Raw genomic sequence first — 12,790 nt, forward strand, 5'->3', positions numbered from 1 at the left:
TCTTGCTGTTTGTGGTGAGGATCGCTGCAGTTCATGCATATAAAAGTTCCCCTAATAAATGTTTTGGACTGATAACCCTGGTGTTTACTGCTTCTTTCTTTGAATCCCAACCAGCCCAGTCTCAGGATGACTCGGAACACTCCCTTGTGGAAATTACCCTGCTGTGACTTGTGGGTTTACTCCTGCTGTGGGTTTCGCAGAACAAAAAATATTGAGTGATGTTTTAAATGTTAAATCAATTTTGCAATCCTGGAATAAGCCCCACTTGGCCATGAGGTACTATTCTTTATATATATTTTTGTACTTGGTTTGCTGAAAGTTTGTCAAAAGTTTTTGTATGGATGTTCATGAGGAGTATTAGGCTGTAGTTTCTTGCCTGAAAATGTTTTTATCTGGCTTTGAGATCAGGATATTGCTGGATTTATTGAATGACTTGGCAAATGTTCCCTCCTAGTCAATTTTTTTGGAGAGTTTTACTCATATTGGTATTATTTCTTCCTTACATATTTGGTAGAATTTACCAGTGAAAACTTCTGGATCTGAGTTTTCCTTGTAGGGAGGATTTAACTACAAATTCAGTACTCATGGTAGATATATGGCTACCCTAATTATCTATTTCTTTTTGAGTGAACTTCACAAATCTTCACAAAACAGAATCAAATATTCATTTATTTATTTCACCTAAGTTCTCAAGTTTATTGGCTTTAATTTTTCAAAAATATTCTCTTATTATTACTTTAACATCTGTAGAATCTGGTGAAACACCTCTCTCTTGATATTGGTCATTTATGTCTTCCCTTTTTTATGGCTGATCTGATAATTGTTTACTATTATTATTATTTTTCCAAGACTATCTTGCTCTGTTGCCCAGATGGGAGTACAGTGGCACGATCTCGGCTCACTGCAACCTCCACCTCCCGGGGTCAAGCAAGTCTCCTGCCTCAGCCTCTGGAGTAGCTAGGATTACAGGCGCCCACCACCATGCATGGCTAATTTTTGTAGTTTTAGTAGAGATGGGGTTTCACCATGTTGGCCAGGCTGGTTTCGCACTCCTGACCTCATGATCCACCTGCCTCGGCCTCCCAAAGTGCTGGAATTACAGGCGTAAGCCAATGCGCCAAGCGTTTTTGAAAATCTCAAATAACCACATTTTGGTTTCTGTTTTCCATTTTTTCCCCCTCTGTTCTATATTATTTCTTTTCTTATTCTAATCTAGGATTTGAGTTGCTCCTCTTTTTCTCATTTCTTAAGAACACAGCTGAGGTAATTGATTTGAGATCTTTTTTCTCTCTAACATATATGCTTAGTACTACAAATTTCCAAGGAATGCTTTAACTGTATCTCATAGATTTTTAAATATTGTGCATTATTTAATTCAGTTCAAAAGACTCCCTAATTTCACTTTGCTTTCCTCTTTAGCCTGTGGATGATTTAGAAGTGTGTTAGTTTCAAATAGTTCCAATTTTCCAGGTACCATTTTGCTATTGGTTTCCAATTCAGTTCCATTCTGGTCAGAAAATATACTTTGTATGATTTGAATCCTTTTAAGCTTATTGCGGTTTATAAAGTAGATTCTGGTCCATCTTGGTAAGTGGTCCACGTGTACCTGCAAAGAATGTATACTCTGCTGTTGTGCCAAGAATTCTAAAAACATCAATTAACACAAATTGTCTCATGCCCTTTATCCTTTCTGAATATCCACCAACTTGTTTTATTGATATTGAGAGAAGGGTATTGAAATCTCCAACCATTATGGGGATTTTCTGTTTCTCTTTTCAGTTCTGTGAGCTCTTGCTTCACGTTATTTTCAAGCTCCATTATTATATGAATAAACACTTAGGATGAATTGATCCCAGTATCATTGTGAAATACCCTCCTTATTCTTTGGTAATATTCTTTGTTTTGAAATCCTCCCCCTCCCTCCCTTCCGTCCTTCCTTCCTTTGAATCAGAGTCTCACTCTGTCACCCAGGCTGGTATGCAATGGCACTGTCATGGCTCACTGTAGCCTTGACCTTCTGGCAAGTGATCCTCCTGCCTTAGCCTCCTGAGTAGCTGGGACTACAGGCCACTATGCCCAGGTAACTTTTTTTTTTTTTGGTAGAAATGGGATATCACTATGTTGCCTAGGTTAGTCTTGAACTCTTGGGATCAAGTAATCCTCCTGCCTTGGCCTCCTAAAGTTCTGGGATTACAGGCATGAGCCACTGTGCCTGGCCTGTTTGATATCACTGTAGCCACTCCGATAACTTTCTTTTCATTAGTGTTAACACAACACAGCTTTCTCTATCCTTTTAACCTATTTGAGTCTTTAGATTTAATGCAGGTTTCTTTTAGGCAGTATATAGCTGGATTTTGTTTTTTGTCTAAATAGGCAATTTCTGGCTCTTCATGGGGGGGGCGTTTAGACCATTTATGTTTAATATGATTTTTATATTCTAGAGTTTAAATCTATCAGCTTTCTGTTTGTCCTATCTGTTCTACATTTCCTTCTGCCTTTTTTTGGACTAGTTGAATTTTTTTCTATTTCATCTCCTTTGGCTTTCTACTAGTTGTAATTCTTTTAAAAAACTGTAATGATTGCTTTAGCACATATAGCACACATGTAGTTTCCTAAGGCTGTCTTTAGAAAGTACCACAAACTGGGTGGCTTCAAACAACAAATTTATTCTCTCACTGTTCCGGAGGCTATAAATCTGTAATTAATGTATTGGCAAGGTTGGTTTCTATTGGAGGTCCCGAAGGAGAATGTGTTCGAGCCTTCTCTGCTAGCATCTGGTGGTTGCCTGCAATCCCTGGTGTCTCTTGGCTTATAGATGTGTCATTCCAGTCTTTGCTTCTGTATTCACATGGTGTTTCCCCTTATGTCTTTGTGGCTTTATGTGGCCATTTTCCCTCTGTGTTGTGTTTGTGTGCTCAAATTTACCTGGTATTATAAAGACATCAGTCACTGGATAAAGTTCATCCTAATCCGATATACTACATCTTAACTTGATTACATTTGCAAACCCCCTATTTCCAAATAAGGACATATTCACAGGTACCAAGCTTAGGACTTACACATATGTTTTGAGGGCATAATTCAACCCACAACAATATCTTTATCATGATCTACTTTCAAGTAATATGTCACTTTGTGTATAGTATTAGAATTTTATATCTTCGTGTCTTCCCTCCTAGTCTTGGAGTTATTGTTGTCATACATTTACTTCTACATGTTATAAAGCACATAATATATAGTCATTTGTCTTTGAAAGGATTTTTTAAAATAAGGAAATTTATATTTACCTACATATTTGCCATTTCTAGTGTTCTTCATTTTTCTAGATTTCCATCTGATATCATTTTCATTCTATTTGAAGTACTTCTTCCTTTAAGATTTTTTAGAATGCAGACCTTCTGGTGATTAATTATTTCACATTGTGTAAGTCTAAAACAGTATTTGGTTGCAGGATTTTGTTGTTGTTGTTGTTGTTGTTATAACAGCATATAACATTGTATTTACCATTTTAAACATTTTAAGTACGTAGTTCAGTAATGTTAATTTACATTGTTATGCAACAGATCTCTAGAACTTTTTCATCTTACAAGACTGAAACTCTATACCCACTAAATACTAATTCCTCCTCCCCATATCCCCCAGCCCTTGGTAACCTTCTTTCTACTTTGTTTCTATAACTTTGACTACTTTAGATACCTCATATGAGTGGCATGACACAGTATTTGTCCTTCTGTGACTGCTTATTTTGCTTATTTCACTTTGTGTAATGTCCTCAAGCTTCATCTATGTTGTAGCATGTGGAAAGATTTCCTTCCTAATGCTGTATATTTCATTGTGTGTATTATACCACATTTTCTTTATCTATTAATCTATTGACAGACATTTGAGTTGCTTCCACCTGTTGGCTATTGTGAATAATGTGCAAAGATCTCTTTAAGATCTTGCTCGGAATTCTTCTGGATATATACCCAAAAGTGAGAATGCTGTACCACATGGTATTTTTTTAAAAATTTTTTTGAGGAACCACCATACTTTTTCCATAATGGCAACATTCACAACACAGTGCATAAAAATTTTGGATAGTGGCCATCCTGATGAGTGTGAGGTAATATCTCATTGTGGTTTTGATTTGCATTTCCCTAATGGTTAGTGATGATGGTGTCTTTTTATATGCTTAGTGGCCATTTATATACCTTTTTATTGATAAATGTTTATTGAAGTCTTTTGCTCATTTTTAGAGTTGTTTGGTTTTTGTTGTTGTTGAGTTGTAGAAGTTCCTTATATATTCTGAATAGTAACGACTTTTCAGATGTATGATTTGCAATTATTTTCTTCCATTCTTTAGGTTGCCTTTTCATGCTGTTATTTTGATACCCAGAAGTTTTTCAGTGTGATGTAGTCCCAATTTGCTTGTTTTTGATTTTGCTACATGTACTTTTGATGTCATATCCAAGAAATCGTTGCTGAATCCAATGCCCTGAAGAATTTCCCCCAAGCTTTCTTGTAGTAGTTTTGTAGTTTGCTTTGTCTTTAGGTTCACTAATCTTTTCTTCTGCAATGTGTAATCTTGGGGAGACTTTGGGGTGGATTTCTTTGTTCCTATAGTGGAGCTGGTGGGGTTAAGGGCTACCAAGATTCAATTATTCATGTTTATTAATGTTAGTTTGCCTGTCTTTTAGAATGATGAAGCTAGGGGAGTATGAGTTATATATCTTTGGAAGAATCTTTTTTTTTTTTTTTTTTTTTTTAATGAAGCTGAGGAAGGTGGGTGAACAAATTCTATGAAATTCAACCACATGTGTAAAATACTATATTTTCATTATTAGATTACTGCTTAAACTTGAAAATTCAAAAACGAAGTAGTTAATGCAAGATAAGACAGTTGTACAAAAGCAGAGAGAAAATCAGTACACAATACAACCCAAGCAATGCAGTGCAATGTAATAACAACACAAAAGCACGGGGAAATCACATGGTGAAGGGAGTCAGGGGAAATGAAGAGGTCAGAGTGAAGGTAAGTTCTTATAAGAGGGACCATATCTTAGTTATTATTATACACCTATCAGGGAAAACAGATGATGTAAACACATTTACTGAGCAACTTCTACATGCCAGGTGTGGTATGATATGGTTCTATGTACTTTACTCTTTATAACCACACTATAAAGCAGTTACTAATATGTTTTAAGAGAAAACAAAGTTTACATAACTTGCTCAACATGTAGTATTGAGTATCTTTCATACAATAAGTGATTAATCAACATTAGCTGAATAAGTGAATATATATTTATTCAAATGAAAGATATCTTGTGGCTTCTCTTTGGTGGACATTTCTAATTTTTCTACCAAAGTGCCAGACTAGACTGATAACTACAGACTAGGAAAAGGACCGTGATACTTGATATGCAGCAATAGTAACAATAATGACAGCTGCTATGGTCTAAATGTTTGTGCCTCCTGAATTTATATTTTGAAATACTAACCCCAAGGTGATGGTATTATGTGGTGAGGCCTTTGGGAAGTGATTAGGTCATGAGGGCAGAGCCCCCATGAAAGAGGTTTTCATGCTTATTAAAGAGGCTCCGGAGAGCTCTTTCGCCCCTTCCATCATGTGAGGACACAAGGCATTATCTATGAACCAGAAAGCATGCTCTCAGACACCAAATCCTAGCTTCCATAACTATGAGAAATAAATTTCTGTTGTTTATAAGTCACCAGTCCATGCTATTTTGTTACAGTAGCCCAAGTGGACTAAGATAGCAGCTAATACATTTAGACTTTGTATGAGTTGGGTCCTGTTTTGATTTACTTATATTAACTCATTTAATATAACACTTTGAGATTGAGTACAGTTTTTATTCCTCATTTGATAGATACGGAGACTTAAATGCAGAGAAGTGAAATAGCTTATTCAAGATTATCCTGTTAGTAAGTAATGAGGCCAAGATTTGAATCTTGAATGCAGCTGCAAGCTGACCTTCACACCTCTGCACTTGTTGCTTTTTTTCACTGTTTCGCCTGGCTTCACCTTTGGGCTCAGGTCCAGAAGGCCAAGGTTTCCCTAATTTCTCCTTTCATGCCTCTTATAGTCACTGTGGCAATTAATGCATTTCAAAGCTAAAGGAATTTGCCAGCGTTTTTTTGTTACAGAACAATCTGAAGTCATCTAAGGTACAAATTTATTCTGCTTTCTGGTGGTATGAGAGGTGAATTTAAGTCAACCTTGCTGTATTTCCAAGATTACCATGTTTTTAATCTCAAAATGAATATGGTTAGGATATGGAGAATGAAATGTACAGTTCCATTCTGTAATTCTTCTTGTCCGTGTTCGTTTTCTGAACTAAGATACATGTGTAGCTCAGGGATGCCTCAGGAGACTCTAAACAAACATGTTGCCTGGCATGGTGGCTCATGCCTATAATCCAGCACTTTTGGAGGCCGTGGTGAGTGGATAACAAGGTCAGGAGGTCAAGACCAGCCTGGCCAAAATGGCAAAACCCCATCTCTACTAAAACTTCAAAAATTAGCTAGGCATGGTGGCATGTGCCTGTAATCCCACCTACTTGGGAGGCTGAGGCAGGAGAATCGCTTGAACCAGGACCCGGGAGGCAGAGGTTGCAGTGAACCAAGACGGTGCCACTGCACTCCAGCCTGGGCTACAGAGTGAGACTCCATCTAAAACAAACAACAAAAAACAAACAAACAAAATACTGTAAACTTTAAGCTTCTTTAGCGGCAAGCACTGAATCTTTGTACCCTTGGTTCCTATCTCAATGCATGGCATACAGGAACTCAATAAATATTCTTTCTCGAAAACTAGATTTGAAGGTTAAAAACAAGTTTTTTAAACTACATACTGAAGACAATTTGCAAATGAGAAGGTAGTGTCAGTGTAGAGAAATGGGCTGTTATTCCCATACCTTCCTTTCTTAAGAACTTCCAATTTCTCCTTCAAAATTTAGCTCAAATGTTACTTTTTCCCACCACAGCTTCCCCTTCTGCCTAGTTAACATGCATACCCTCAGTGCCCTTACAGAATTATGTGTATATCTCTCAAATCCTATCATAGTATGTGCTCACACTTCTTATTCCTCGTCAATTGAGTTCTTTCTAGGGAAAAAAGTTATTTCTTTTGAGATTGAGTTTCTGCTCTGTCACCCAGGCTGAAGTGTAATGGTGTGATCTTGGATCACTGCAACTTCTGTCTCCTGTGTTCAAGCAATTCTCTTGCCTCAGCCTCCCAAGTAGATGGGATTATAGGCACACACCACCATGTCTAGCTTTTTTTTTTTTTTTTTTTGGTACTTTTAGTAGAGATGAGGTTTCACCATATTGGCCAGGCTGGTCTCAAACTCCTGACCTCAGGTGATCTGCCCGCCATGGCCTCACAAATTACAGATGTGAGCCACCGTGCCCGGCTGGAATGTTTATTATACTTAACATAGTGCCTGAGAAATAGCTCAATAAATGTTTGATGAATGAATAAATATATAACTGCATAGATTAAACCTTGAAGCCCAAACCTATTTCCACAGAGGAAAGATGAAACTTTTATTGTTTACATTTACTGAAAGACTTAATATTTATTATCTGTTATATACTAGGCAAAATGGACATACCATGAGGAGAGATAAAACTTAATCTTACATGTAAGTTGAAACTTTTATTTATTGATTGCATATTGAATATGTATCGAGTATTTGCTATATGCCAGGTAAAAGTCACAGAAACAAATTGTTCAGAGTTACTTTTAACAATTTCAGCAATGCCCGAGTCCACTTCACAAAAACTTCATTCTGCTAATTTATCAACCATTCATTTTTTTGGTTACTCTTCAGGTACAGTTTTCTCAAGTGTGTTTTCAAATACTGTGCAGTAGCGTAGACTACTAATTACTCCAATCGCAATATGAAAGACTATAGGAATTGCCATTAATTTAACTGGTGTCTGACAAAGCAGCATCCAGTGGAGTAAAACCCTTCCTTTTGGTGGCAGTGGAATGGTATGATACCTAAAAAGAAAAAAAAGAGTTAATCATTTCTCCTGGATATGAATGCTATTAATAGTTTGTTGACTTCTCCAAAACTGATCATTGCTTTTCTAAGTCTGTAATGTAGAGAGCAAAAAGTTAAAAGTTAGCTATTTGAAATACCAAACTACTATATTTTGATTCAAATATATCATAGACAGCTAAAGAATAAACAGAGTTTATTAACCTTAAAAAAAAAAAAAAGAAGGAAAAGGAGCAACTTACTTGGTTGCCAGACGTCCATTTTTAACAAAAGCCAAAGAATTGGGTTGTAAAACACCACATACTATGCCAATCAGTGAACTTCTTAAAACACAGCTTTCCTTGCTTATATTATCTGGAAAACAAAAGTAAATTTGGTTTCCCTTTAAAACTCAAGAGCTGTTAAGATAGTGTTGTACCTCACAGACTAGTTATCTGCACTGTCCTCAACCACAAGTAAACCACAGAAAGAATATCAGAAATTCAAACTCTATGGCATATAAAAGACTAAATGCAGCACATGTTAAAAACACTTTTTATTATATACTTTATCATATAGAGAATTACCTCTCATACATGTGATTGTTGTAGAAGCGGTTTTATTTTATTTTTTGGAGACAAGAGTCTCACTCTGTTGCCCAGGCTAGAGTGCAGTGGTGTAATCTCGGCTCATTGCAACCTCTGCCTCCTGGGTCCCGGTTCAAGCGATTCTCCTGCCTCAGCCTCCCAAGTAGGTGGGATTATAGGCAAGCACCACCAGGCTCAGCTGTTTTTCTATTTTTAGTAGAGACTGTGTTGGCCAGGCTGGTCTCGAACTCCTGGCCTAAACTGATCTGCCCACCTTGGCCTCCCAAAGTGTAGGGATTACATGAGCCACCGCGCCTGGCCACACGCAATTTTATAATGACAGAATACTAAACTAGCAGACTAGACCTGGATTCTAGGATAACATTTTTATTATTTACTATGTATCAGGAATGTGCTAGGTACATAAAAGAGACCTGATCTCTCACCTTCTGGCCAGTTTATAGGGAAGAAATACATTAGACAAATATTTAAATAATTGTAAGTGTACACAATTCTTTGAAGATAAACTGTATAGAGACTATATCCAGACATCTAATGTGCAATGAGTGAATCAGAGGTCTCCCTGGGGAAAAGATATTTAAGCAGGGACCTGAAGAATGAACGAGGGATAAAGGCTCTATTACTTACTAGTTGTGTAACTCAAGGTCAGATGAGGGGCAGGAAATAACTATTACGAGCAGGAAAGCCGGTAACATGACAGATATTGTGGTAGGCATTTAACATACAGTATCTTTTAATTCTCACAACAATTCTGTGGGGTGAGTACTATTAGTCTGAATTCACAGATAAGACAACTGAGGCTCAGAGATGAAATGACTTGCTGAATGTCACAAAACCTAAGTGGCAGGAGGTAGGATACTGAAATGATGTGTTGTAAGCCACAGCCAATTCTTTTCCCAGGATGTTGCTTATTAGTCTACTTGAACATGCCTCAGTTTGGGTTTCTTGCTTGTCTATAAAAAGGAAAGAATACTATTTACCTGATTAGGAGGATTGTTGCAAGGATTAAATACGATTAAGTACTTTGTAAACTGTTAGCAATATACAAATGTAAAGAATTATTATTAGAAGTAGCAAAAGTATAATGTTAATCAGTAACTTTACTTAGATATAACTACATTATACAATAGTGAATTTAAATTCACCTGAATACAAAGCATCAATTATAAGAAGCTTGTGAGCAACCACAGCAGACAAAAATGGAACTGTAGCCAATGATGCATATGTCTTCAAAGCATCATGTTTGACCTTGAAGGTGTGTCTGAACGTGAAGTTTGTGAATATTCCAGTGAAACCAGCTGCTGTTCCAGTCAATGTCATAGGATATATATTTGGTATTCTAATAGAACAAAAGAAAAATTCAGTTCACTATAACATTGAACTTAATGGATATAGCCTTTCCTGAAAAGTTGTTATTGTATATTTACTCAGTATCAAATATATCTTGAGCACTCACTATGTGAAAAGTATTTCTAAGTGCTTAAGATAGGAGAGTAAACAAAGCAAAAGAAAAAAAATGAAAGAAAATTCCCACCCCTCGGAGAACTTATATTCTAATAAGAGGACATGATTCTCTTTCTGAGAATATTTAGAGTAGTTCTAAAATAGAGCTCTTTTAAATAATTTTGGCCACAAATAAATATAAATATGTTCCAATGTAGCCAAATTTGATGAGCTACCCAAATCCAAGAATACCTTTTCTGTGACTAAAAAGATTTACTTTGCTTAAATTCATCTAAAAAAAAAAGCTGTTTACATTTGGTTAGGCCTTCCATTTCTTCATTAGTCCAGATACATTTAAAATAATTTGTCCAAGATTTACAAAACTTTTATCTAAAAAAATCTGATCTAGTTTTCTTATTAAGACCCATAGCTAGGGCCGAGCGTGGTGGTTCACGCCTGTAATCCTAGCACTTTGGGTGGCAGAGGAGGGTGGATCATGAGGTCAGGAGATCGAGACCAACCTGGCTACCGCCGTGAAACCCCATCTCTACTAAAAACACAAAAAATTAGCCGGGCGTGGTAGCGCGCACCTGTAGTCCCAGCTACTCAGAAGGCTGAGGCAGGAGAATCGCTTGAACCCAGGAGGCGGAGGCTGCAGTGAGCCGAGATTGCGGTGCACTCCGGCCTGGGTGACAGAGCAAGACTCCATCTCAAAAAGAAAAAAAAACAAAACGCACACCTAAATCCAGAAACGAAGATCAATTGTCCTTTGATTTTATTATTGAACTCTGTTCATTTAAAAGTCAAAATGGCCAGTCTGGCCAACATGGTGAAACCATCTCTACTAAAAATACAAAAGTTAGCTGTGTGGTAGTAGTAGTACATGCCTGTAATCCCAGCTACTTGGGAGGCTGAGGCAAGAAAATCACCTGAACCCAGGAGATGGAGATTGTGGTGAGTCCAGATTGCACCACTGCACTCCAGCCTGGGTGACAGAATGAGACTCCATTTCAAAAAAAAAAAAAAAAAGTCAAAATGGTAATGTGAGACTGAATTTATACCATGGAATCTGTATTCCCTTTTGCTGTACTAAGTACTGTGACTGAAATAATCAATCCTAAACTGATTATAATTATTCACCAATTAAATATAAGTACCCCCTCAAAGGGTTTTCTCCTAATTACTTTTAATTAAAATATATTTAGTGCACAAATGTTTTAGCAATACTTTTAGATACTTTTAAGAAACATAAGAAATTATCCACAATCCCAAATATTCCAACAAAACACTATTTTCATCTCTTCTTGTTTTCCCCTTTCTTTTTTTAAAAGATGTGTTCTTCATAACCAACACAAAGAATAGGATCTTAGATAACAGAACAAATAACAAAGAATTGCATCTCAGAAACAACGGCAATACAAAAAACTTGCAAATAAAATGACTGACTTTCAGCCTGGGTATTTCTCTTACATTTCTTTTTTAAGACATTCAAATTTTTTTTCTATGATTTCTATGATCATTGATCTTCTGAGTTTTACGTCTTCTAGAAAAGCACTGGGCTGACCATGTGTATATGCTGTCATCTTGACATCCTGGAAAAGAAAATTCCACAGCCATAACAACTAATGATATTAATATTACATAATACCTTACAGAATTCTACACATTCAGATTTAAAAACATTTACAGTTTAGTAGTGTGTCAGGTACTATGTCATCTGCTTTCACATACTTTATGTTAATAATTCAATAATATTCACTGAGCTCTTATTATCTGTTAGACACTGGCTTTTTGTTATATATTTTTTTCTTGCTAAACATCCTACAATGCACAGATACTGGCTTTCTCATTCACACATGAACCTAAGAAATTGGTAGTATGATGATTATCTCTATAGAGATGAGAAAACTGAGTTTCTGAAAGGTTCGCTTGCCTTAAGATTTAGTGTAGAAGGATGACATCCTGATACTGTTTCTGTTTTCCTTACGGTTTTCCCCTCTCCTGATTCCATGAAGGTAGTCAGGCACTTTGTAGTTGTCCTACTAGTTCTTCAGATGGGGAAGTGGAAACAGTGGCTACTTATTGACATCTCTATCCTCAGTTTCTCTTGAAAGACTGAGCTTATTTTGGAAATAGTGTTGTATTTCCTGGAGAGGTAGGAGAGAGCAGGGATTGCCTTGGAGAACAGCGAGAGAGAAAATCAGAAAGAGGGACACTGCTCCAGAAAGGGAACAGGCAGTGGATGGTGGCTACTACTTTGGAGTACATAAATTATATATCCCGTTCCCCATTAGCACCTGTGGTGGAAGCAGAGCCTTTGTGAGAAATGGGCATGTGGAAGAGCAGAGGCCCATGGCACTGGACTCCTCGGTTGTAAGGTTCTTGTGTCCTAAGTGTGATAAATAGACAGCTGCCAATGTCAAAGGACCAGGAAGATTTGGCCAGTAGCATCTGAACAGAAACTAGAGAGGTTAAAAAACAAAACGGCCAGGCGCGGTGGCTCAAGCCTGTAATCCCAGCACTTTGGGAGGCCGAGGCGGGTGGATCACGAGGAGAAGAGATCGAGACCATCCTGTTCAACATGGTGAAACCCCGTCTCTACTAAAAATACAAAAAGTTAGCTGGGCATGGTGGCATGTGCCTGTAATCCCAGCTACTCAGGAGGCCGAGGCAGGAGAATTGCCTGAATCCAGGAGGCGGAGGTTGAGGTGAGCCGAGATCGCGCCATTGCACTCCAGCTTGGGTAAC

At 37.3% G+C, this 12,790-nt stretch overlaps 1 protein-coding gene across 3 annotated transcripts in view; it reads right to left on the reverse strand.

The window, feature by feature from the left end:
• Window positions 1–7,546: 7,546 nt before the first annotated feature.
• Window positions 7,547–12,790, reverse strand: part of TMEM126B (transmembrane protein 126B) — a 7,398-nt gene continuing 2,154 nt past the window's right edge. Inside the window, exons 2-6 of one of the 3 annotated variants that reach the window (XM_032295994.1) lie at window positions 11,976–12,189; window positions 11,513–11,634; window positions 9,745–9,938; window positions 8,255–8,366; window positions 7,547–8,011 (exon numbers count right to left, since the gene is read on the reverse strand). In XM_032295994.1, the coding sequence (XP_032151885.1) occupies window positions 7,828–8,011; window positions 8,255–8,366; window positions 9,745–9,938; window positions 11,513–11,634; window positions 11,976–12,053 (690 nt within the window). In that variant the 5' untranslated portion in view covers window positions 12,054–12,189 and the 3' untranslated portion in view covers window positions 7,547–7,827. The remainder of the gene's footprint in view (window positions 8,012–8,254; window positions 8,367–9,744; window positions 9,939–11,512; window positions 11,635–11,975; window positions 12,190–12,790) is intronic. The other 2 variants (XM_032295993.1, XM_032295995.1) reach the window with 2 other exon arrangements.

Source organism: Sapajus apella, unplaced genomic scaffold (genome assembly GCF_009761245.1).
Source record: "Sapajus apella isolate SASKATOON/1434 unplaced genomic scaffold, GSC_monkey_1.0 scaffold34, whole genome shotgun sequence".
NCBI classification, from domain to species: domain Eukaryota; kingdom Metazoa; phylum Chordata; class Mammalia; order Primates; family Cebidae; genus Sapajus; species Sapajus apella.